At 45.6% G+C, this 26,564-nt stretch overlaps 1 protein-coding gene across 50 annotated transcripts in view; it reads right to left on the reverse strand.

Annotated features, from left to right (window-relative positions):
• LOC125887903 (pleckstrin homology domain-containing family A member 7-like) overlaps nt 1-26,564 on the reverse strand; it is a 222,073-nt gene that overhangs the window by 80,765 nt on the left and 114,744 nt on the right. For 49 of the 50 annotated variants that reach the window (XR_007449241.1, XR_007449230.1, XR_007449216.1 and 46 more), the window contains exons 5-6: nt 10,712-10,823; nt 9,184-9,312 (exon numbers count right to left, since the gene is read on the reverse strand). Coding sequence is in view for 1 of the 50 variants with exons in the window: in XM_049575015.1 (XP_049430972.1) it covers nt 10,712-10,823 (112 nt within the window). In the remaining 49 variants the exon portion in view is untranslated. The remainder of the gene's footprint in view (nt 1-9,183; nt 9,313-10,711; nt 10,824-26,564) is intronic. The other variant, XM_049575015.1, reaches the window with a different exon arrangement.

Consider the following 26,564-nt stretch of genomic DNA (forward strand, 5'->3'; position numbering starts at 1 on the left):
AGTCACTAATTAGAGGGAAGACGGTCGGCCGAGCATGATGCAAAGATTCTGTCACATCCTCCTCCTCCCATGGGTAAATATACAGTACATGTGTGTGTGTGTGTGTGTGTGTGTGTGTGTGTGAGATGCATTGGGTTATTTTTAGTCTGAAGGTAATTCTGTGGAGAGGCTGAGGTCTCTGCTGTAAAGGAGTCTCACTCTGTCTCATAGGTGAATGACTCAGGTTTCAGGCTAAGACCTGGACAGAAACTGAGACCGGGCTGCGACCCGGGCAAAGACTGGGCTGAGACTTGGACAGAAACCGGGCTGAGACCTGGACAGAGACCGGGCTGAGACTTGGACAGAGACCGGGCTGAGACCTGGACAGAGACCGGGCTGAGACTTGGACAGAGACCAGGCTGAGACCTGGACAGACGATGGTGATCTCTGAGGTCTTTAAAGCAGAGTTCTGCCTTTAGAGGAGAACTTACAGTAGACTTCTGATCCAAGTCTGTCCAGGTGGATCTGATCATGTCTACAGCAGCTGAGTTTGGTGGGAGTGGCCGATCCTCATAGTCACTCTGAGTTACTGTTAGTGCTGAAACCATCAGTCAATCAGCACACTGAAAATATTCTTTAACAACAGGTGGATGTAAACTAACTTTCTATAACTGAGACTGTAACTGCTGCTGTCTGACATCATAAAGACTGAAGGGTTAAATTATAAAAAAGAATCAGTGATTGAAATTTCCTACAGCCATGTTTTCTTTTCTTTGATAAATTAATGCTGAGATATTTCAGAAGATAACATGAGTGAAACATTTGACCTGCTGCTGCTGCTGATGATGTTGGATGAAGATTTATCATCCCTGTGGATCGTCAGCATCTGCACCAAATTCATTAAATAGCTGTTGAGACATTTTCTGGAAAAACTAAATCAACCTGATGGCAGCACTAAAATCAGAGAACCACCTGTCACTGAGGTTCATCATCCCTCAAACCTCCAGCAGTTCTCCCCTCTCTGTCTTAGGCCCCTCCCACCTGAAGACCACACACCTCATACATAAACGCATTGTTTGACACACAGATTTATAATCTGAGTTTACTATAGAGTTACACGCTGCTTGTTTGCTCAGCCCCTCCTCGGCCTGCTGATCACAGATGAGTTAGGAATGTTAGTTACCCCGTCATCCCTTCACTGTGCTCCCCGCTGCTGTGGACTGTGACCCCTAGCTCCGGGTGTTACGGCGGGCTGGTGTCCAGCAGCAGCATCAGTCTAACCTGTGTAACAGCAGTAACAGAAAGTTTGCTAATCTAGCGGGGAGGTGGGGCTGTCCACTCCCTCTGAGCTGGAGTTTGATCTAACTGGATTCAGGTTTCTGCGGTTGCTGACTGGATGTCAGTCTCTAGAGCTGCTGCCTGCTCTTCTCCTGGTGAGGTGGTCTGTAGCCACGGGAAATGAGGCGGAAGACACAAGGCGGAGGACACAAGGCGGAGGACACGAGGTGGAGGACACAAAGCAGAGGACACGAGGTGGAGGACACAAGGTGGAGGACACGAGGTTGAGGACACTAGGTGGAGGACACTAGGCAGAGGACACAAGGCAGAGGACACAAGGCGGAGGACACGAGGCAGAGGACACAAGGCGGAGGACACGAGGCAGAGGACACTAGGCAAAGGACATGAAGAGGAGGACACAAGGCAGAGGACACAAGGTGGAGGACACGAGGCAGAGGACACAAGACAGAGGACACGGGGTGGAGGACACTGGGTGGTGGACAAGAGGCGGAGGACATGTTGTGATTCGATGCTGATCAAACTGAAGGACATGGTGCGAGGAGCCAGGAGTGTCACCTCAGTGTCAGTGGTTAAAGGGGAGTGACAGTGTCTCTTTATCCTGTTGCATTTCTGTCCAGGTAGAACAGGAAGTGACATCATAGACCTTAAGTGACCCTTTAACCCTGCACTTTCCAAACAAACACAGACTAATCAGAAATGTTGGTTTTCACAGTATCAGTTTTAGTTGAAGAACAGAGCTGTTTTCACAAACTGAACTGACGAGGCCTCATGAATTCACAACAGACACATGACAGGAAGTCCTCAGTGACACTGACTTTGATAAATCCCACAGAAGTTGTGCTCATGAACGCAACATCAGTAAACAGTGTCAGAGCTGCTCAGAGGAAACTGTGACACATGAGCAGTGGGAGAAACAGGCTGATTTGTGTCTCTGATGTTTTGTCAGAGGCATAATTAACGTGACTATGGATTCATGTCTCTGTAAGGGGACATGTATGACTCATCTGTCCTCTAAGACACCATTCTTTTGTTAGGACTTTTTCCTGTCAGAGCGAGGCTGCTGCAGCGTTTGACTGTTGTTGGATGGCGGAGGTGATGAGCCGCAGCACCTGTGAGGGCTGCACGCCAGAAAACACGGGGAGTGGAAATGGCACCAGGCCGGCGTGATAGATGCCCTGTCATCTCCGAACTGCACCAGATGACACATTTTCAATCTTAGTCCCACCACACCTGTTGATGGAGCAGTATGAGATTTCACGGCAATGTGGAGCTGTGCATGTGCACATGCGCGTGAGTGGAAGGGAGTGTAAAATATAGACTGAAAGACAGAGAGAGACTGAGATGACGGAGAGAGAAGGAAAAATAATTACCAGGAGAGATACAGACTCTCAGTTCAAAACAACTTTATGTGTCATGAAACCAAAACACAAAAACATAGCCTGCATCACATCTGCACGTGGACGCTCGTCAGCATCGATCACGCTCAAACACTTCAACAGATTCCTTCAGTAACAGCTCATCACCTGAGCCACAACAGCTCCAAAGTACGAAAGGAGACGTAGGTGGAGGATACGAGGACAGACAGATGGAGGCAGAGAAGAACAGAGGTGGAGGATACGAGGACAAACAGATGGAGGCAGAGAAGAACAGGGGTGGAGAATAGGAGGACAAACAGAAGGAGGCAGAGAGGAACAGGGGTGGAGAATAGGAGGACAAACAGAAGGAGGCAGAGAGGAACAGGGGTGGAGGATAGGAGGTCAGACAGGAGGCTGAGAGGAACAGAGGTGGAAGATACGAGGACAGACAGAAGGAGGAAGGTGAAACTGAAACGTCAACTCATGAATATAGAAAACAACAGTTAACAGCCATGTTAGTGACTCTCTCAGGCTAAACTTAGCATTAATACTAACATCAGTATGCTAACACACTCACAATGACAACACCACCACATTGATGTTTATCACATTTACCTGCATCTACGTGTTAGCATGCTAACAGTTGCTAATTGGTACCAAGCATCAACCTCCAACACTTAAACATGCAGTAGCTCTAAGGTCCGGTAGAGTCTGCCCCCACAGAGCTCCATGTTCATATGTAGTCACAACATGTTTACAGCCTGTTTGGTCGATTTATAAATTCATCCAAGATGTCAGCTGCAAAGCTGAACACACACTCACTGGAAACAAACATGAAAACGAACCACAAGACCACCCAATGTCATCTTACGTCATGTCAGAGTCAGGTCCAGCCAGTAGCTTCTTCTCCAAATCAGCACCTGACTATGCTAACTACCGCCATCTGACTCCACCCACAATCAACAAACAACATTTAGCCTGTACAAAACTGATGTGACATCCCAGATAAACACCAGCCACCGCCATCACAACATCAGCCATCACAACATCAGCCACCACCATCACAACATCAGCCATCACAACATCAGCCACCGCCATCACAACATCAGACACCGCCATCACAACATCAGCCATCACATCAGCAACTGCCATCACAACATCAGCCATCACAACATCAGCCACCGCCATCACAACATCAGCCACCGCCATTCCAACATCAGCCATCACAACATCAGCCACCGCCATCACAACATCAGCCATCACAACATCAGCCACCGCCATCACATCAGCCATCACAACATCAGCCACCGCCATCACATCAGCCATCACAACATCAGCCACCGCCATCACATCAGCCATCACAACATCAGCCACCGCCATCACAACATCAGCTATCGCCATCACATCAGCCACTGCCATCACAACATCAGCCATCGCCATCACATCAGCCATCACAACATCAGCCACCGCCATCACAACATCAGCCATCACAACATCAGCCACCACCATCACAACATCAGCCACCGCCATCACAACATCAGCCATCACAACATCAGTCACCACCATCACGTCAGCCACCACCATCACATCAGCCACCGCCATCATGTCAGCCATCACATCAGCCACTGCCATCACAACATCAGCCATCACAACATCAGTCACCACCATCACGTCAGCCACCACCATCACATCAGCCACCGCCATCATGTCAGCCATCACATCAGCCATCAGCAACCATCATCACATCAGTCACCACCATCACAGCATCAGCCACCGCCATCACAGCATCAGCCACCACCATTACATCAGTCACCACCATCACATCAGTTACCACCATCACATCAGCAACTGCTCGTGGTTGGTGCTCTGCTTGACAAGGCTGAATGCTGTGGACCAATCAGAAGCTGTACTTTGTACATGAGGGTGACACTGTGTGACATTAAAGAGCATGAATCTTGATACAACTGAGTTCATGTAATGATTGTCATCCCTGGATGAAGCCGTGATCACACAGAGCTCTCTGCTTCTAATAGAATTATACTTTATATATCATGTCATTCAAACCTAGACTGGACTTTATTAAACTGTTTTAATGTTTGTTAGTCAAACTGAAACCAAATTAAATATTGATTTGTGAGTAGTCTAGATGCTTATGCAAACTGGATCCAGATATTTTAAAGCAAAACAGGTGACGTGCTACACAGAGTCTTGACACTGGTTCAAAAGCACAGTATCAAGATGCACACACTTACACACATTACACAATCACACACACACACACACACACACACACACACACACATAATCACAGGTTCACACAGGTGTTCGGGTCGTGCAGTAATAATATAATAATAATAAACTTTATTTATATACCACCTTTCAAAAACATAAAAGTCACAAAGTGCTTTACAGAGGCAAAAAAATACATATATAATATAAAAATACATATAGACATAAAAAACAGTAAAGGGAGAAAATAGACAACATATATACAGTACAGGCCAAAAGTTTGGACACACCTTCTCATTCAACGCGTTTTCTTTATTTTCATGACTATTTACATTGTAGATTCTCACTGAAGGCATCAAAACTATGAATGAACACATGTGGAGTTATGTACTTAACAAAAAAAGGTGAAATAACTGAAAACATGTTTTATATTCTAGTTTCTTCAAAATAGCCACCCTTTGCTCTGATTACTGCTTTGCACACTCTTGGCATTCTCTCCATGAGCTTCAAGAGGTAGTCACCTGAAATGGTTTCCACTTCACAGGTGTGCCTTATCAGGGTTAATTAGTGGAATTTCTTGCTTTATCAATGGGGTTGGGACCATCAGTTGTGTTGTGCAGAAGTCAGGTTAACACACAGCCGACAGCCCTATTGGACAACTGTTAAAATTCATATTATGGCAAGAACCAATCAGCTAACTAAAGAAAAACGAGTGGCCATCATTACTTTAAGAAATGAAGGTCAGTCAGTCCGGAAAATTGCAAAAACTTTAAATGTGTCCCCAAGTGGAGTCGCAAAAACCATCAAGCGCTACAACGAAACTGGCACAGGAAGACCAAGAGTCACCTCTGCTTCTGAGGATAAGTTCATCCGAGTCACCAGCCTCAGAAATCGCAAGTTAACAGCAGCTCAGATCAGAGACCAGATGAATGCCACACAGAGTTCTAGCAGCAGACCCATCTCTAGAACAACTGTTAAGAGGAGACTGCACTAATCAGGCCTTCATGGTCAAATAGCTGCTAGGAAACCACTGCTAAGGAGAGGCAACAAGCAGAAGAGATTTGTTTGGGCCAAGAAACACAAGGAATGGACATTAGACCAGTGGAAATCTGTGCTTTGGTCTGATGAGTCCAAATTTGAGATCTTTGGTTCCAACCGCCGTGTCTTTGTGAGACGCAGAAAAGGTGAATGGATGGATTCCACATGCCTGGTTCCCACTGTGAAGCATGGAGGAGGAGGTGTGATGGTGTGTTTTGCTGGTGACACTGTTGGGGATTTATTCAAAATTGAAGGCACACTGAACCAGCATGGCTACCACAGCATCCTGCAGCGACATGCCATCCCATCCGGTTTGCGTTTGTTGGACCATCATTTATTTTTCAACAGGACAATGACCCCAAACACACCTCCAGGCTGTGTAAGGGCTATTTGACCAAGAAGGAGAGTGATGGAGTGCTGCGGCAGATGACCTGGCCTCCACAGTCACCGGACCTGAACCCAATGGAGATGGTTTGGGGTGAGCTGGACCGCAGAGTGAAGGCAAAGGGGCCAACAAGTGCTAAACACCTCTGGGAACTCCTTCAAGACTGTTGGAAAACCATTTCAGGTGACTACCTCTTGAAGCTCATGGAGAGAATGCCAAGAGTGTGCAAAGCAGTAATCAGAGCAAAGGGTGGCTATTTTGAAGAAACTAGAATATAAAACATGTTTTCAGTTATTTCACCTTTTTTTGTTAAGTACATATCTCCACATGTGTTCATTCATAGTTTTGATGCCTTCAGTGAGAATCTACAATGTAAATAGTCATGAAAATAAAGAAAACGCATTGAATGAGAAGGTGTGTCCAAACTTTTGGCCTGTACTGTATATATATATATATATATATATATATACATATACATATATATGTATATATATATATGTATATATGAATATCAAACAAAGGCAAGTCTAAACAAATGGGTCTTAAGCTGCTTTTTGAAGGTGTGCACAGTGTCCACAAATCTTAAATTTAGTGGGAGAGAGTTTCAAAGTTTAGATGCCACAACCTCAAAAGCGCAGTCTCCTTTGGTTTTCAGCCTAGAACGAGGAACTACCAGCAGGCCCTGATCTGAGGACCTCAGAGACCTGCTGGTGACATAAGGCTGCAGTAGATCTCTAATGTAGGCCGGTGCCTGACATGCAGAGCTCTATATGTGACCACAAGAACTTTAAATTGGATCCGAAATTCATGGGGAGCCAGTAAGGAGAGCAATTAAAATTGAAGTCACATGGGACCTTTTGGGGGACCTGGTCAACAGTTTGGCAGCAGTATTTTGGACTACTTGTAGGCGATCCAGAGACGATTTGCTGAGGCAGGTAAAAAGAGAGTTGCAATAATCCAGACATGACGAAACAAACACATGGATCAACATTTCCATCTCTGCTTGAGACACAATGGGCCTGAGTTTGGCTATGTTCCTCAGCTGGAAAAAGCAAGAGCGGATCAATAACTTCAAATGTGGGTGCAGTATCAGAGCCTGGTCCACAGTGACACCAAGAATTTTTACAGATGATTTAACCATTGAGGAATGATAACCTAGACCATCCTTGATCTTAGGGACAAGACTTGGAGGGGCAGAAATAAGGATTTCTGTTTTGTCAGAGTTAATCTGCAAGAAGTTATTGGCCATCCAGTTTTTTATAGCTGTCACACAGTCATTTAGAGCTGACAGTATAGCAAGGTCGTGGGGTTTAAAGGAGGCATAAAGCTGAATATCATCTGCGTAGCAGTGATAAGAGATACCTTTAAACTGTTTTATTATTTGCCCAAGGGGAAGCACGTACAGGGCAAATAGAACTGGACCAAGGACTGAACCTTGGGGTACACCACAGCTGAGAGTTTCAGATGGGGAGGCGAAATTACTAACAGATACAACAAAGTTCCTGTCAGAGAGGTAAGAGGAGAACCACTGCAGGGCTGACCCAGTCACACCCACCCACTGCCCAAGTCTCTCTATCAGTATACAGTGGTCCACTGTATCAAACGCTGCACTGAGATCCAGCAGCACCACCACTGAACATTCTTCTGCATCACTGTGCATCAGGATATGGTTGGAGACTAGAAAGCCCCAGAAAGGGCTGTTTCTGTAGAGTGCAGCCTTCGAAAGCCAGACTGAAACTTATCAAAGATACAATGCTCATCTAATGCAGTTGTGAGCTGGTTTGCAACCACTTTCTCTAAGATTTTAGTGACAAAAGGCAACTTGGAGATGGGCCTGTAATTTTGAGGTAGAGAAGAGCCTAGATTTGATTTCTTGAGAAATGGTTGAATAACAGCATGTTCAAAATGAGCAGGGACACAACCAGATAACAGCGAGTTGTTAATTATAGAGAGCACCGCACGACCAATAGAACCAATGACATCTTTAAACAAAGATGTTGGTAGGATATCGAGAGAGCAAGAGGAAGTTTTCATATGGTTAACCAAATAAGTGAGGTCTTGCAGAGTTATAGGAGAAAAGCTCTCCAGGATAGACGGCCGAAAGCAGAAGGAGATAGAGGAGGCAGGAGAGGGGAGAATATTTGATCTAATGTCATTAATCTTTGCCACAAAGAAAGACAGAAAATTGTTACATTCCTCATCAGAGAAAACTGGTACAGCAGGTGATGCAGGGGTAACAATATTACCAATAGTCTCAAATAACACTCTGGGATTACGCCGATTATTAGACACAAGCCTGGAGAAATAAGCAGCTCTGGCATCCTTCACTGCATTATTAAAAGACGCTAGAAGTTCTTTCAAATAAAGATAGTGGACATGCAGTTGAGTGGATTTCCATAGGCGCTCGACCCTTCGACAGTCTCTCTTCAGAGAGTGAATATTGTCATTTATCCAAGGAGAGGGCTTGATCAGGGGGGCCCGCCTAGTTTTAATAGGGGCCACTTCATTCTGTACAGTAAGGCAGTGTTCATTAAAGGAATGTACCAAGGTGTCAACGTCACTGTCCACATCAGATTCGAAGTAGAAGGCAGCAGAGAACTTTCCAGCAGAACGGTGGTTAAGGATGCGAGAGCTTATAATACGTCGGCAGGGTAAGGAATCCAGATGAAAAAACAAATCAAATAAAATACAATTGTGATCAGTAATAAAAAGATCCTCAAAGGAAAAAGAGTCAATATTCAAACCCAAAGTAAAAACAAGATCCAGAGCGTGCCCTCTATTGTGTGTAGGGCCTAATACATGCTGAGTAAGGTTAAAAGACTCTGTGATGTTAATAAAGCTAGAGGCAAAATTGTCTGAAACATCATCAACATGTGAAGAGAAAGACCCAATGCTCACCAAGCGACATATGAAGTGGCTCCTGAACACCACAGCAAGTCCTCCACCGTGGCCTGAGAGTCTGGGCGAGCTGATAAAAGTGTAGCCCTTCAGGCAGAGCTCAATGAGGGGGCCAAGTTCCATATTCCTCTGCCAGGTTTCCGTCAGGAAAAGAAAGTCCAAGTTTTTAGACAAGACAAAGTCATTTAGCACAAACGATTTGTTCGCTATGGAGCGCGCATTAAGTAGCGGCATTTGGAGAGGTGAAGACTCCTCACAGTTGGTGGGGGAAACCCGGGGCAGGGAGCGCAGATGACGCGGACTCCCTCCACCGCGCCAATGTATTCCACACACTGGAGGGGCCGAGATGAGCTTCCCGGCCGAGTCGGGAAACACAGGTCGGAGAACAGAGAGTCTGACAGTCGCAGCCATCGATAAAGGGAGATCCTTTCACAGAGTAACAGGAAACATCAAGCCAAGGCTCATCAGGAAAGAACTGCGCCGTTTCCCAGCGACACCTCGCCTCCAGAGCCATCTTAGCTTCACCTGGACTCCGGCCCTAGCCTGGTTCCAGACCATAGACCCCGCCCACTCAACTGAGTAGGCTTGCATTACTGGTCTGGCATACTTCAGTGAATTTGCAATTTATCTCGTCCAAATGATGGACGGACCAATGAACGCCGGGGGTCTAGCGATTAGCCAATCAGCGCCACGCTGATAACTGGTGAGGAGAGCAACAATGGCGACCGCTACAGACCCTACAGACCACATTAACGATGCTATCAAGGTATTTCGCCACTACTCGCGTTAATGGAGGACCAAATTAAGGAAGCTGCTAAACTGGATTTAACGGTGATGCAGCTGGGCGTGCACGACGACGGAGACATTTTAAACAGGCAATGCTCGCTTGTTTTCAGCACCCCCGAGGCATGGATACTAATGACGTCAGATTCTGGGTGAGTCGTTGATCTCTACTGATTGGTTAGGCAAAAAATTCAAATTCCCTCCCCCTTGTAAATCGCCTTCAGTGGAAGCCATGTCAGACTGAAGGTTCTGGGATCTTCAGTCTGACACTCAGGCTACTCCGGCCCTTCTCCCTCTCCTTCTTCCGTACTTGCGAGAGCCTTGAAGCTGCAAACCACTATGGGGAACGCCGGCGGCCACTGACAGGAACGGAGGCGCCGAGGATTGCGGGTGACTACTTCAAGGAGTGGAAACACCATGATCCACCATGGATGCCCTGATGAACAGACGAGTCTGGTGATCATACACCCGAGCAGCAAATCCATCGTTGACAAACAGTAGAACGAACAGAGCAATACAAAGAACAGGTAGGAGCCCACGAGAAAGCCGGGCAGCGGCAGAGCCAAACACAGGCGCCATCATACCCGGAAACGGAGACAGTACCGAACTGAGACTGAACCATGATCTCTGTGAACTGTTACACCTCTACGACACCATCATCCATCCTGACATCATTATCCTCAACACGCTTTGAGCAAATACAACCACAGCAACATGAAACTGAACCACACACACACAGACTGACCTTGGAGGCCGTGGTGGTGTCCACAGTGGACGATGTGATGGCCGTGGACGCCTCGCTGACAGTGGTGCTGGACAGCTGCTCAGGTTTGGACATTATGGATGCACCCTGCGGCCTGGACAACAACACACACACAGATAAATACACACTTAAACTGAGTCTGACAGGGTCTTTACAGTACATCGTCCTCTCTGAGGTGACTCTGAGCCCCACCGACGACCTCTGAGGGCGTGTTACCTTCATCTGACAGAAAGTAACAGAGAGACAGTGATGCATTGTGGGCACTAAACCATTAATATGTGTCTCTGTTGTTGGAAACACCTCAGTCCAATCTTGAGTCTGACCTTCAGACTCCTCACAGACTGTTTCTCTGTAAACATCTGTGAGAACGTTTCTCTTCACTCTGCTCATAACCTGTGAGTGAAAGCTGATGACATCATCAGGTACGTTTCTACAGGTAACTGTGAAACATATGTTTGATTGTATGTGGAGTGTGGACGATGTTTCTGTGTGTGTGTGTGTGTGTGTGTGTACTCTCAGGTTGGTGCAGACATGTTATTATGACGACAGGAAGCTGATGAACAGATTTAAGATCCAGACTGACAGAGTTAGTAAATCAGCAGCAGTTATTTGATCTCAGCGTGAATCAGATGATTCAGTCACAAAGTTTTTACAGTTATTTGATGAGCTCATGATACTGGACATTAAACTGAGTGTGTTCTCACATCAGATTATTATTGAAAGTACTGGATTACTCTGTAATAATGTAAGTACTTGAACAGGGAAGTTACCCAACATGCCCCTCACTAATCTTGGCACTGGTTCATTTCCATGTATCAGCCACACAGCTGGTTAAAAATCCCTTTAACATGTCAAATACTGATGAACAGAGTCATCACGTGAACACAGCGATGTTCATGTTTACATACTGTAGTATGACATTAAATATGGAGTGTGTGATGAAGTGATCCAGGTCTGAGAGTTCAGAGCAGCCGAACCATCAGAGCTGCAGACAAACATCCTCTCTGATAAAATGAATGAGTCATTGCACACAACAAACTACACACTGATCAATAACTACGTTTGTCTGTAAACATACAGACCATAATAAACAATAAATGCTTCAGTGAATCACACTGTAAAGGCCTGTAGAAATCAGGTTTAGATTTCAGTCTGAGACGTTGGCTTCATCTCATCAGGAGCTGATTTATTAACAAAGCTCAGAGTGAAATCAGACGTCGCCTGCAACAGATCATCCAACCTGCGACTGTTAAACATGGATACGTCTTCTTCACTGTTTCTCATCAGGCATCTGTTTCACCAGTATTTTTTAAAGAAATGCAGTGCTCACAGCAGATCATGTTCTGATCTATTTTTTAGACAGGAAGCAGGTTTGGACGGCCGTTTTATTGGTTACCAAGGATACAGGTACAGCATGAGGCTTCTGAATTGATGACAAACAGCTCGAGCAGCTGCACAGTCCTGAGTTTCACAGGTTTAAATCACAGAGGTTCAGTTCTTCATCAAGTCTCCAACAATCAGCTCATGTTTTATCTGATGTCCTGACGAGACTGTCTTGATGACACTAGCTCAACATTCTGATTCTGTAACAGTCTGGACTCAGTGCCACCTCAGACACTTTAAGGGGGCAGGACTATTGTACTGGCCTCGACAGACAGACTCCTTCAGCCAATCAGAGCAACAAAACACCAGGAACATCTTCGTCATCACAAACAGAGCCAGCTGATTAATCAAACTTTAACGAAATCCAGTTAGAAGAACAGCAAAAAATGTCTTTCCTTCTTGACACTCAGTGAGGTCATACTGTTGTTTACTTGTTGTTAATGACTATGTTTCTGAAACGGGTGTGGTATGGACCCAAATGCAGTACACAGGCGCTCAGGAACAGTTGGTAATGACCTTTATTTTCACCACAGCAAACAAGGTACGGAGCAGATAGAATAAACACAGAATAAAGTTCGTTCTTCGGGCTGAAAGCCCTCACACAGTCTCTGGGGCTCAGACGAGGGGAAGAGACGCGACCGGAGTCGGCCGTGGAACCGAGGGGAAGCTCCTTAGCCCCTGGCTCCAAACAGTTCAGTTCTCTTTTGGTGTGAGGGGAAGAGAAGTAGCTTACTTCAGCCGATGACGAGGAGGAGGAAGCTCCGTGGCCTGAAGAGCCGGCTGCACGTGCGGAGGTGCCGACGGGGAGAGAGCAGAGGAGTGGTCAGAGGCAGGCGGGGGGGGGGGGGAGCAGTCCGTGAAGGCAGAGGCACCGATGGGGAGCAGGCAGGAGGATAGACGAGGCCAGGCGGAGGAATCGTTACCAGCCGAGCAGTCAGATACCAGAAACGATGAGGCAGAGCACGAGGTCAGGGACAGAAGGCAGGTGAGTTTACCGGGAGGCAGACGAGGAGAGCAGGTCGGGAACAGGCAGAGTTGGCACCGGGAGATCAGACAGGAGATGAATGCTGGAAAGTCTCGCATGACGCTGAAGAACAATCTGGCAACGAGTGAGAGTGCTGGAGAGGCTTATATGCAGGGCTGATTATGATGAACTGCAGCTGTGTAGGCAGGTGAGCAGAGTTGGGCTGATAAGGTGGGCGTGGCTGGCAGGTAGAGTGGAGCAGAGGGAGGGAGAGTGGAAAATCACTGCAGCAGAGTGACAGGAGGGGAATGAGAGACAGGGACTGTGACAGTTTCTGCACATCACTTAGTCCGTCCCTGATTGGCTGCTTACCTTGTCAACTGCAGTGCTGCTAAAGAGAAAAATAATCTGACCTTATGGAACAAGTTGGTTTTGGATTTTGGCTCCTTCTTTACTCACTTCCTGTTTCTCTACTCCTCACCTGAGCTCAGCTGATACTGGACTGACTGTCGGCTCGGTGTGTCAGGGGCTTTACAGCACTTTCACAAGTGCAGAGAAGGTTTAGTTAGAATAAAGAGAGACACCTCCTGATGTGAGCTGTGTGTTAACTAGTTTGTGATAATTGGATCAAACACTGGTTTGTTTGGGTGAATGTTTCTACAGTGTCACTGGAGTCTGACTGGTTCTCAGATGGAGACGATGTGCCAACAGACACAGACCAGAATGTGTCCACTTTAAATCTATCATTGAGACACAGCTACATTTCTTCAGTGCTTCTTTTCCTGCAGGGCTGATGATGAGTTCGTCTGTCACATAAATAAGTTCAGACAGGCTGAAATATTTTGGAACTTGCCGATATAATTCACAGTTTTCACAGCCAGTAGAAATAATCAATTATTCCTATTGTCATCTATGTAATCTGCATCAGGAGATTTTCTTCGACAGATTCAGACAGACAGCGACACTCTATGTAAAATGTTTGTGTCTTTATTGATGGTGCAGCAGAAAATCAATCATGTTGATCCCTCAATGTTTCCACAAACCATCCCATAATTCTGTCTCCAGTCCTTGTCTGTCTCTAATAAAAGTCTGCTGATCATTCTGAGGAGTCTTTAAATGTCTCTCCAACAGCGAATGAGACAGACATGTAACATGATCACAGATCACCTGCATCTGTCCACTGACTTTATAGAAACTGCTCCCTGTGGAGCGTCTTCATGGTGGACATTACTGCCGTCAGCAATCTTGATTTATCTATACATACTGATTCTGAATATCTGTGATAAATTGAAAATGAAAAGTTTTGATTTGAGGTTTTTGAGATCAGTATTTTGGTGCCGTCTGTCCGTCCTGTCTCTGTCTCTGGTGTGTAAAGACAATGGAAGCTCCTGAGGATCCAGATGAAGACTACAGAATGATGAAGAGTAGCTGATCCCAGTTTACTGTGAATAATGAGATGTAAATGTAAAGGTTGAATTTTCGTAGTGGAGGATTAAAACACCTCGTCCCCGACTGTGTCTCCTCTCGGAGTCTCTGTCTGCTGACAGGTCTGTCACTGCTGCTGTCTCACTGTCGGCAGACAGATGAGACGTTCCACGCTGGATGTTTTATTGTCGGCGAGCTGACAGCAGGCAGAGTGTGTTGGTGTGTAAATCTCCAACCTAATTACCTCGTATTGTGTTTATCATAGATCCCTACATGTGTGTTTGTCAGAGACGCTGCTAGTTTATTAAACTTACTCTAATTTCTTTGATTTCAAAATAGTTCCTGAATAAATCTGAATATTTTCAGTTTCCATCTTTATCTCAGTTTTTATGTTGTGATGAACATGTTGTTTTTCTGTCATCCTCACCGTCTTTGTCTTTTCCTCATTGGATGAAATGAAGCGACTGAACACAGTCTGGTCTCCGGCCTCCACATTACAAGCTCTCTCAAATCTCTATCTGTGCATGCATCATGGAAATCTCTTGACTGTGGCGTGGGCGGGTTCACACACACACTTTAGCTCTGTATTCATTCTGCTGTCAAGAGAATTTCATGCAAACTTCTGAAAGGTCAGAAACTGTAAAATGCAAATCTGATGTATTTTCATCAAAGTCAAAATAATGAATTTACCCGCAGGATTTTAAACATGGTTGGTGTCAGGGAGAGTGGCTGTTCTCTGATTAAGAGCTGATGTGGCTTATAATTAAAGACAAAAAGCAGACAGACACTTTGTGTGCAGCTTAAATGAACACTGGCCCGTAATAACCGCACTTTGCTTTTCTTTCTGCTTCTTTGTTCATTTAAATCTGTTTTTTTATGATTTGTCACGGTTTGAAAAGAAGCTGCTGAAGAGCAGGAGAACGACCAAAGTGTCTGTGACCTTGTTCATGAAAGAGAAGAGAAAAGGTAACAGAGACTGGGATGGAAAGTGAGATGAAGTAAACCAGAAATATTCACCAGACGAAGTGGACCAGAGAAGAAGACAAAGCTTGATTCTTCTGTCTGACAGAAAGATCCTCCTGAACCTCTCTGTAAGAGTTCAACTTCACTGGAGTAAAGACAGAGCAGAGACAAACTTCTTTAAGTGAAAGTTTGCTCTCACTCAGTCTGACCTCTCTTTTCTCTGAGTTAATCTGAATGTAACAAAGCTTGTCCACAGGGACACGACCCACTTCTTTCCTTTAAATGCCCAAAGAGGAGGAGGTCAGCAGGTTAATCTGTTTACGTCTCTCAGTTAATGTGGAGTAACAGAGAAACACAAAGAGACTGAGAGGACGAGAGACAAACAGGAGACAAATCTATCAGAAAGAGGACGAGAGACAAAGACAGAAATCTATCAGACAGAGAGGGAAGGTACAACAGCTTTCAATCAAACTACTCTGTTAAAGCTTTGCTTCTGTTAATAGATATTTCAGCTGATTACTGGGACGGGACCAGAGCATGTGAGCGGAGCGGACTGGATCATTTCTGTCTCTTACACACAGACACGTATGTGCACACACACACACACACACACACACACACACACACACACACACACGTGAGGACACTAGAGTGTGGCTCAGGTTGCATTTTCCTGACCGAACCCAACCCGAGTACGAGACAAATATAACCGGCACTGTACACACAGAGCCGTGTTGTATTCAGGTGTTGTCAAATAAATGACAAACTTCAGCGCCTGAATAGGCCATAGCACAACACAGCAGCATGTGAAGTGGGCCGAACCCAAGCTAAATTTTTTATTTGTTAGCCCCCCCCCGCCCAGCTGCAGTTAAATCTGTCAGTGAATACTAAAATGTAATTTCCCTCTTTGCCCTGTAGGGAATGTAAACTTATGTAAGTTACTAATGTAACTTATTACTGTGTGTAGAAGAAAAAATACTGGAGGTTCAACACGTGAGATGAAGACTCAGCGGCCCTGTGAGGAGACGACAGGACAGGGACACAGATCTAAAGAGGACTGAATATTAATCTGTCTCGGAAACGTCGGCACTGTTCTGTTTCTTTTCTTTTTTTCTATTTTATCTGATGTAATATCAACCTGCCAAGAGACTACAGATGGAAACTAGCCTACGGCTATAATCTGGCATATTTACGTGTATATGTTCATTAATATGCACTGTCCCTTTTTAAATAAATGAAGTGAAATTGAAATTGAAATTGAGTCAAACATGAAACCACAGAACGGACTGGAGGACATTTTTTGGCTGCTCGCCTCTATCGTTATGTCTGTGGGAGGAACAGGCGGCCATGTTGAGAACAAAGAGGCCACGAAGGAGATTCAATCCCACAGGAAAATAATCGTCAGAAAGATTGTGACATTTAATGAAACATCTCAGAAGACAACAGGAAACAGTCACCTGAGACAAACTCCCACAGCTGCACATAAAACACACGACAGGACGGCGCCCACACACAAACAGCTGACATTTAAACACAGCTCGACTCTGAGTGTACGGCTGGAACATTATCTGAGAGACAAACACACACGTCCTCAACCTGAGAGACGAACACACACGTCCTCAACCGGAGAGACAAACACACACGTCCTCAACCTGAGAGACGAACACACACGTCCTCAACCGGAGAGACAAACACACGTCCTCAACCTGAGAGACAAACACACACGTCCTCAACCTGAGAGACAAACACACGTCCTCAACCTGAGAGACAAACACACACGTCCCCAACTTGAGAGACAAACACACACGTCCTCAACTTGAGAGACAAACACACACGTCCTCAACCGGAGAGACAAACACGCACGTCCTCAACCTGAGAGACAAACACACACGTCCTCAACCTGAGAGACAAACACACACGTCCTCAACCTGAGAGACAAACACACACGTCCTCAAACTGAGAGACAAACACACGTCCTCAAACTGAGAGACAAACATGCACGTCCTCAACCTGAGAGACAAACACACACGTCCTCAACCTGAGAGACAAACACACACGTCCTCAACCGGAGAGACAAACATGCACGTCCTCAACCTGAGAGACAAACACACACGTCCTCAACCTGAGAGACAAACACACACGTCCTCAACCTGAGAGACAAACATGCACGTCCTCAACCTGAGAGACAAACACACGTCCTCAACCTGAGAGACAAACATGCACGTCCTCAACCTGAGAGACAAACACACGTCCTCAACCTGAGAGACAAACACACACACGTCCTCAACTGAGAGACACACACACACGTCCTCAACCTGAGAGACAAACACACGTCCTCAACTGAGATACAAACACACATGTCCTCAACTTGAGAGACAAACACATGTCCTCAACTGAGAGACAAACATGCACGTCCTCAACCTGAGAGACAAACACACGTCCTCAACTGAGAGACAAACATGCACGTCCTCAACCTGAGAGACAAACACACGTCCTCAACTGAGAGACAAACATGCACGTCCTCAACCTGAGAGGAAAACACACACGTCCTCAACCTGAGAGGAAAACACACACGTCCTCAACCTGAGAGACAAACACGCACGTCCTCAACCTGAGAGACAAACACACACGTCCTCAAACTGAGAGACAAACACACACGTCCTCAAACTGAGAGATTGTTATCTCACCTCCGTCAAAATCTGAGACACAAACTGTCTTCTGTCCATGTTGGTGAGGACAGTCAGTGTCCCTGTTTCAAAGACATAATAAGGCCTCTCTGCTGATTGGCTGCGAGGAACTGAACAGATAATCATTTCATTCAGATGTGGGAACAAAACAGATCCAGGTATCATTTAACTGGAGAAATTTCTGTACCACGCTATACTGCCTTATTTCAACACCTTTAAGAACCCTAACGCCTATTTTCAAAGCGATCAACTCTACTAAACCCAAAAACTAGAGACTTAAAACTCAGATCAGTGATGTCATAGACTGTAAAGGCTGTAGCTGCTCCACAAATAGTAAGTGGTAACAGATGTTGTGGACAAACCTGAGAACAGCCAGAGGAGCAATTCAATTCAGATCACTTTATTTATGCCTGAGGGGCAATTCCAGGAACGTTGTATAAATATGACTACACCATGTCTGACAGCTGTTACAGAGATGTTTATACAGTAATTCACTTCATTAAAACAATTTGGTAAAATCTAGGGCTGGGACTTTAACACTTTAATTTCGATTAATTAATTACAGAAAAAATAATGCATTCAATGGCACTTTTCTCAGCTACCTTATTTCTGGCACACCAGTAATACTGATGCACACACTCCAGCCCAGTAGGTGGCAGTACTGCATGTACTGTAAAGTTTATTTGCCAGCCACAAAGAAGATGCACAGGATGCACTGAGTGATATCAGCGCACAAGGTTTGGTGATGGAAGAGGAGACAGCACTGCTTGGCTTGTCGGGCCGATGGCAGCTTGGATAAGAGCATGGTTGTGTGCAAATTGTGCAACAAAGAGTTTTCTTATCACTGCTGCACTCCAAGCCTAAGTAGTGTTTCCCCTGCGATTATATCAGGGGGCTCCCTGGACACATTTTCCTGACCAAACCCGAACGAGTCCGAGACAATTATAAACGAGCCCGGCCTGCAACCGACAGACTTTATGATTTTTAAGTCCGACTCTGACCCGAGCCCGATGCAGTTTGTTACCTGACAGTTATTATTATGGACAGTGTGTTACGCACAGTCAAACACACTGCTCACACAACAGCGCAGCACGGCACTGTACACACACTCAGTTGGAGCGGTGCCTGTGTTGCGCTCAGGCATTGTCACGTAAATAACAAATTCCAGCACTTGAATAGGCCATAGCACAACACAGCAGCATGTGAAGTGGTCCGAACCTGAACTGAGTTTTTGATTTGTTATCCGACCCCTATAGCTGTAGCTACAGCTGCACTTTCAGTTTGCACTAATCTGTGAATGTAGTAGACAGATGAAAAAAGCACAGATAAATATAAATGAAAACTAATCATTTTGTTGTTTAAGTTCACGTATACATATGTCTAGTCATTGATTCAGTTGTCAACCAAAATTTATTTGAATTGAAGAACGTCAGCACTGTCTCTGCAGACACTCTCCGACATACTTCTAGAGACTAACGTCCTGATCACACAGGATGAGGCGCAGCATTGCCGTTTTTTAAAAACTGAATGCCACAAGGTTAAAAATAAAATTGCTGCACCTTTTTATTGTTGCCAGGCAACCACCCCATCACCTCCTCACCCTAACCCTCCTGTGTAATCAATCTACACTTTCTGTATCCTGCAGTAATCAGTGTGTAGCTGCTGCCATGTTGAGGCAGAGGGTACTGTCTGTAGCTCTGGTTGAGGGTGAGAGGCTGTCAGCAGATAAACAGAGATCTGTGTGGGTACATGAGACCCTAAAAAAGAGGCTGGATCATGGGGAGTACCACCAGTTGGTCCAGGAGCTTCTCCTCCATCATGGACGTTTACAGTACTGCACTTATCTGCTGTTTTCTATTCAGATGGTGCTAACTGTGCTTTGTAAAGTCGTATAGCTCTGGGTATCCAGCAACCACTACCACCAGTTTCTCCTCCATTGTTTACCAACTGTGAACTTGTTGTCATGACCACCACAGACAGATTTCAGTAGATATCTTCGTCATCAACACACTGTGCTTGTTCAGTAGTTTAGTGTTTATATCAGAGGTATTTATTCAGTGTGTTAAACTCCACCGTCTTTACGAAGTGTTCAGCTCATGTTGTTCTCACCGACTCAGCAGGAACGAGAAAACATCCTAATGTCAGTATATTTATGACCTATCTGCAGGATCATCAGAACAGGAAGAAGCTCAAACACATTTTAAATCTACTGACTGTATTTTAGATTTTCAAAATGAGACCACAGGATCCGTCTACAACCACCTCCTCGTTTCACTTCCACACTGCTGCCATGGCAACAGTCAACCAAAGCACTGCCATGCTGAATCGCTGTGAAGCACAACGTGTTCACTTGTCACATTACACACATAACCTCTCTCATCAGATCCCTCATCAACAAGTAGAAGAAGGGTTAAAAATAAAACCTCAGTGGACAACCAGAGAACATGAGAGATGGAGGAGAATAAGAGAGAGGACGAGAGTTAACCCTAACCCTAATACGAAGACGAAGATGTGGCAAGTTTCAGCCAGGGATCCTGTTTACCTCCATTTATAGAAGCAAGGTTTCACCAAACATATGTTTTCTGCTTCAGCCATTTAAAGGGTTTTACTCCAGATACAACAACCCACTTTTAACCTTTGTGAGGATCAACAACAAACCCTGGACAACATTCAGAAGACTTTAACAGCCTTTAACTCACGCTGGTTTCCACAGCACGGAGGTTTTCCATGACCCACGAGCTGATGACAAAAAGACAGACAGACAGACGTGGTGCAAATAGACGCAGACACACTTCAGCTACTGAGGCCCAGACAGTTATTCCATCTCTCCTGCTGCCAAAATAGGAGCTGATAAGGTTCCCCTATAGGAGCTGTAAAGTCCTGACACTTTAGCCACTTTAATCCCTGATAACCCCCGGCGAGCAGGCCTGGCCACCGTACACACATGCACGCCACGCCCTGCTGCTAATAACACTCTCAGATGGAGTTTCAGCTCTGCTTTGACAACCTGCGAGTTGACGCCTCCATCACAGTTGAAGTTGACATCAGCATGGCTGATGTAGCTCAGCGCCACAGCTGCAGGTGATAGATATAACCCGAGTATGAGCTGCAGTCAGGATGGCGAGCTGGGCTCGAGCTGAGATGCTCAGCAGCCTCAGTAAAAAGTGTGAATGTGAGGCTGAAGATGAGCAGCTCAGTCGAGCTGAAACTTCTCAGATGAATATAAAGGTTTAAACAGACTCACAGTGGATCATTTCTCTGGTTCACAGCGGCGTGAAGGTAGTTAGATAATCAGGATTCACAGCCACCTGACCTCAGCCTGCCACACACATTAACAGTCATGACATTGACATCATCTTTGTGATTCTTCATGAATATTTACAGCCAAATATCAAACTGGTCATTTTAATTCACATTACTGTGACACGGCACAAGGACGATGACCACGGGATAAAGACAGGAATATTATTTAAAGTAAAAGGTAATTGAAAGTATGAAACTAGAGCCTTTAGCAATAACACACACAAGGTCAGTGGATTTAATGATTATTGGCTCTGATAAACTGAGATTAAAAGAAGTGGCCATCAGCAGTTCCCGTCTTATTTCACTGATTAATGCTCTCAGATATACAGGAGCATGTTTAAAGTCGCACCAACAGACCTGTCTGATGGGAAATATTTGTCACCATGGCTCTTATTTACAGAACTCAGATTTAATCTTTAAAATATAAAGTTATTGACACGTTATTTTTATTTTGAAGGTCAGAGGAGAATGTAGACATCATCTTGTGTCTCTGTGTGATACCTGTAAGGGTAAACTCAGACCTGATCTGACCGCACACTTTACAGCTGTCTTTTTTTTTTTCCCTCATTGTTGCCAGGCAACCACCGAATCACCTGTCCTTATCTTAAACTCTCAGAAATTCACCACATTAAGTGATAAATATCAGTGTTGATGGCAAATTTCTCAGTGTGTAAAGTGTTTACAGAGAAGATGAGTTTCTATAAGTTTTCTTTTACAGATGTTATTACAGTGCCTACATGTCCTAAAATGCATTGCTCCCAAGCTCCTGACACCCAAATATTCCCTAGACCTGCCCAGCACGTAGAGGTGGGACACAGTTAGCCCAACAACAGACCACAGATAGCCCAACAGCGGGCCACAGTTAGCCCAACAACTGACCACAGTTAGCCCAATAACAGACCACAGTTAGCCCAACAACGGGCCACAGTTAGCCCAATAACAGACCACATTTAGCCCAACAACTGGCCACAGTTAGCCCAATAACAGACCACAGTTAGCCCAATAACAGACCACATTTAGCCCAACAACGGGCCACAGTTAGCCCAATAACAGACCACATTTAGCCCAACAACTGGCCACAGTTAGCCCAACAACGGGCCACAGTAAGCCCAACAACAGACCACAGTTAGCCCAACAACAGACCACAGTTAGCCCAACAACAGACCACAGTTAGCCCAATAACAGACCACATTTAGCCCAACAACGGGCCACAGTTAGCCCAACAACAGACCACAGTTAGCCCAACAACAGACCACAGTTAGCCCAACAACTGACTACAGTTAGCCCAACAACTGACTACAGTTAGCCCAATAACAGACCACATTTAGCCCAACAACGGGCCACAGTTAGCCCAACAACAGACCACAGTTAGCCCAACAACTGACTACAGTTAGCCCAACAACTGACTACAGTTAGCCCAATAACAGACCACATTTAGCCCAACAACGGGCCACAGTTAGCCCAACAACAGACCACAGTTAGCCCAACAACTGACAACAGTTAGCCGAACAACTGACCACAGTTAGCCCAACAACAGACCACAGTTAGCCCAACAACTGACTACAGTTAGCCCAACAACAGACCACAGTTAGCCCAACAACAGACCACAGTTAGCCCAACAACTGACCACAGTTAGCCCAACAACAGACCACAATTGGCCCAACAACGGGCCACAGTTAGCCCAATAACAGACCACAGTTAGCCCAACAACGGGCCACAGTTAGCCCAACAACAGACCACAGTTGGCCCAACAACAGACCACAGTTAGCCCAACAACAGACCACAGTTAGCCCAACAACTGACTACAGTTAGCCCAACAACTGACTACAGTTAGCCCAATAACAGACCACATTTAGCCCAACAACGGGCCACAGTTAGCCCAACAACAGACTACAGTTAGCCCAACAACTGACAACAGTTAGCCGAACAACTGACCACAGTTAGCCCAACAACAGACCACAGTTAGCCCAACAACTGACCACAGTTAGCCCAATAACAGACCACATTTAGCCCAACAACAGACCACAGTTAGCCCAACAACAGACCACAGTTAGCCCAACAACGGACCACAGTTAGCCCAACAACAGACCACAGTTAGCCCAACAACTGACCACAGTTAGCCCAACAACAGACCACAATTGGCCCAACAACGGGCCACAGTTAGCCCAATAACAGACCACAGTTAGCCCAACAACGGGCCACAGTTAGCCCAACAACTGACCACAGTTAGCCCAACAACGGGCCACAGTTAGCCCAACAACGGGCCACAGTTAGCCCAACAACTGACCACAGTTAGCCCAACAACAGACCACAGTTAGCCCAACAACTGACCACAGTTAGCCCAACAACAGACCACAGTTGGCCCAACAACTGGCCACAGTTAGCCCAACAACTGACCACGGTTAGCCCAACAACAGACCACAGTTAGCCCAACAACTGACCACAGTTTGCCCAACAACAGACCACAGTTAGCCCAACAACTGACCACAGTTAGCCCAACAACAGACCACAGTTAGCCCAACAACAGACCACAGTTTGCCCAACAACAGACCACAGTTAGCCCAACAAAGGACCACAGTTAGCCCAACAAAGGACCACAGTTAGCCCAACAACAGACCACAGTTAGCCCAACAACAGACCACAGTTGGCCCAACAACTGACCACAGTTGGCCCAACAACTGACCACAGTTTGCCCAACAACTGACCACAGTTAGCCCAATAACAGACCACAGTTCGCCCAACAGAAGACCACAGTTAGACCAACAACAGACCACAGTTGGCCCAACAACTGACCACAGTTAGCCCAAACACAGACCAGTTAGCCCAACAATGGGCCACAGTTAGACCAACAACTGACCACAGTTAGCCCAATAACAGACCAGTTCGCCCAACAACTGACCACAGTTAGACCAACAACTGACCACAGTTAGCCCAATAACAGACCAGTTAGCCCAACAACTGACCACAGTTAGCCCAACAACAGACCACATTTAGCCCAACAACAGACCACAGTTAGCCCAACAAAGGACCACAGTTAGCCCAACAACTGACCACAGTTAGCCCAACAACTGACCACATTTAGCCCAACAACAGACCACAGTTAGCCCAACAAAGGACCACAGTTAGCCCAACAACTGACCACAGTTAGCCCAACAACAGACCACATTTAGCCCAACAACAGACCACAGTTAGCCCAACAAAGGACCACAGTTAGCCCAACAACTGACCACAGTTAGCCCAACAACAGACCACATTTAGCCCAACAACAGACCACAGTTAGCCCAACAAAGGACCACAGTTAGCCCAACAACTGACCACAGTTAGCCCAACAAAGGACCACAGTTAGCCCAACAACTGACCACAGTTGACCCAACAACTGACCACAGTTAGCCCAACAACTGACCACAGTTAGCCCAATAACAGACCAGTTAGCCCAACAACTGACCACAGTTAGCCCAACAACAGACCACATTTAGCCCAACAACAGACCACAGTTAGCCCAACAAAGGACCACAGTTAGCCCAACAACTGACCACAGTTAGCCGAACAACTGACCACATTTAGCCCAACAACAGACCACAGTTAGCCCAACAAAGGACCACAGTTAGCCCAACAACTGACCACAGTTAGCCCAACAACAGACCACATTTAGCCCAACAACAGACCACAGTTAGCCCAACAAAGGACCACAGTTAGCCCAACAACTGACCACAGTTAGCCCAACAACAGACCACATTTAGCCCAACAACAGACCACAGTTAGCCCAACAAAGGACCACAGTTAGCCCAACAACTGACCACAGTTAGCCCAACAAAGGACCACAGTTAGCCCAACAACTGACCACAGTTGACCCAACAACTGACCACAGTTAGCCCAACAACTGACCACAGTTAGCCCAACAAAGGACCACAGTTAGCCCTACAACTGACCACAGTTGGCCCAACAACTGACCACAGTTAGCCCAACAACGGGTCCCAGTTAGCCCAACAACAGACCACAGTTAGCCCAACAATGGTTGACTGTTTGCCAAACTCAAACTCTGTCTTTAACCTTCACATGTCGGCACGCTCTGGTTCCCAGCACACGTCATACTGAAGATAAAATCAGGCTTCTTAAAAACAAGGTGATATTACAGTGTTTGGTTTAAGTATGTTTATAAAGCACAGATAACCACAGCACGGAAATTAATCTTAGACAAAAATAAAAACAAGGAAACTTTATGAAAGGCTGAAAAGGTGTTGTGATGTGTTTCCCGAGTTCGACATAAAGAAGTGTAGACGGTCTGCTCCACACAAATATCTTCAGACATCTTCATCAACACATATTTATATGAACCAAAATAAAGAGCCCATAAAATATAGAAGAAGAGTCTGACAAAATCTGATGTAGAGTTTTTGACCAGATGATCAGTGAACAGTGTCTGTAGCGATGAAGCTTCTTCAGTCGATGTTTCTGTGTGGGTTTAACTGGTCTCTACCAGCGCTCTGCTGTTTTACCCTTGAGGATGCTCTTCACTGTGAGTATGAAGCTGGATGATAATGCTCAGCTGTGCTGCATAATCACAGCCAACAACATCCTCCACTCAATCAAATACTCTCTGAGAGCACAGTCGCTATAAACATTGATTCCTTCCACCTGTAAAGAACTCACCATCTATTTTCATAACCCCACACACACATACATACATACACACACACACACACACACACACACACACAGGCCTGCTAATGAGACACATCCATCACAGCACAGCATAGAGAAACGTAACCTGGTTCCTGCTCGTCTACGACGGACAGATGGACTGAAACGAAACGAGGACAGAGAACCAACAGAGAGCGATGAAAGACGCCAGACAGGAAAAACACTTCCTGTCCACATCTGAGAAATGATCGTCACTGTCAGAGACTTCAGATGCTCACGGAAAGAGAAAAATGAAAAGGAGGTGAAATGAAAACAGGTTTTTAGAAGTGGAGCCTGTCCAGGTAAATTTTATTAAATTTCAATGCGTATCTTCATCAGCTGCTACAAAAACTTTTTTTTTTTTTTTTTTTTTACTGAATTAGTACGTTTTGTGCTGTAAAGATTAAAACATGGAGATTGATACAGAATA

The sequence above is a fragment of the Epinephelus fuscoguttatus genome, linkage group LG4 (genome assembly GCF_011397635.1).
Source record: "Epinephelus fuscoguttatus linkage group LG4, E.fuscoguttatus.final_Chr_v1".
Lineage (NCBI taxonomy): Eukaryota > Metazoa > Chordata > Actinopteri > Perciformes > Serranidae > Epinephelus > Epinephelus fuscoguttatus.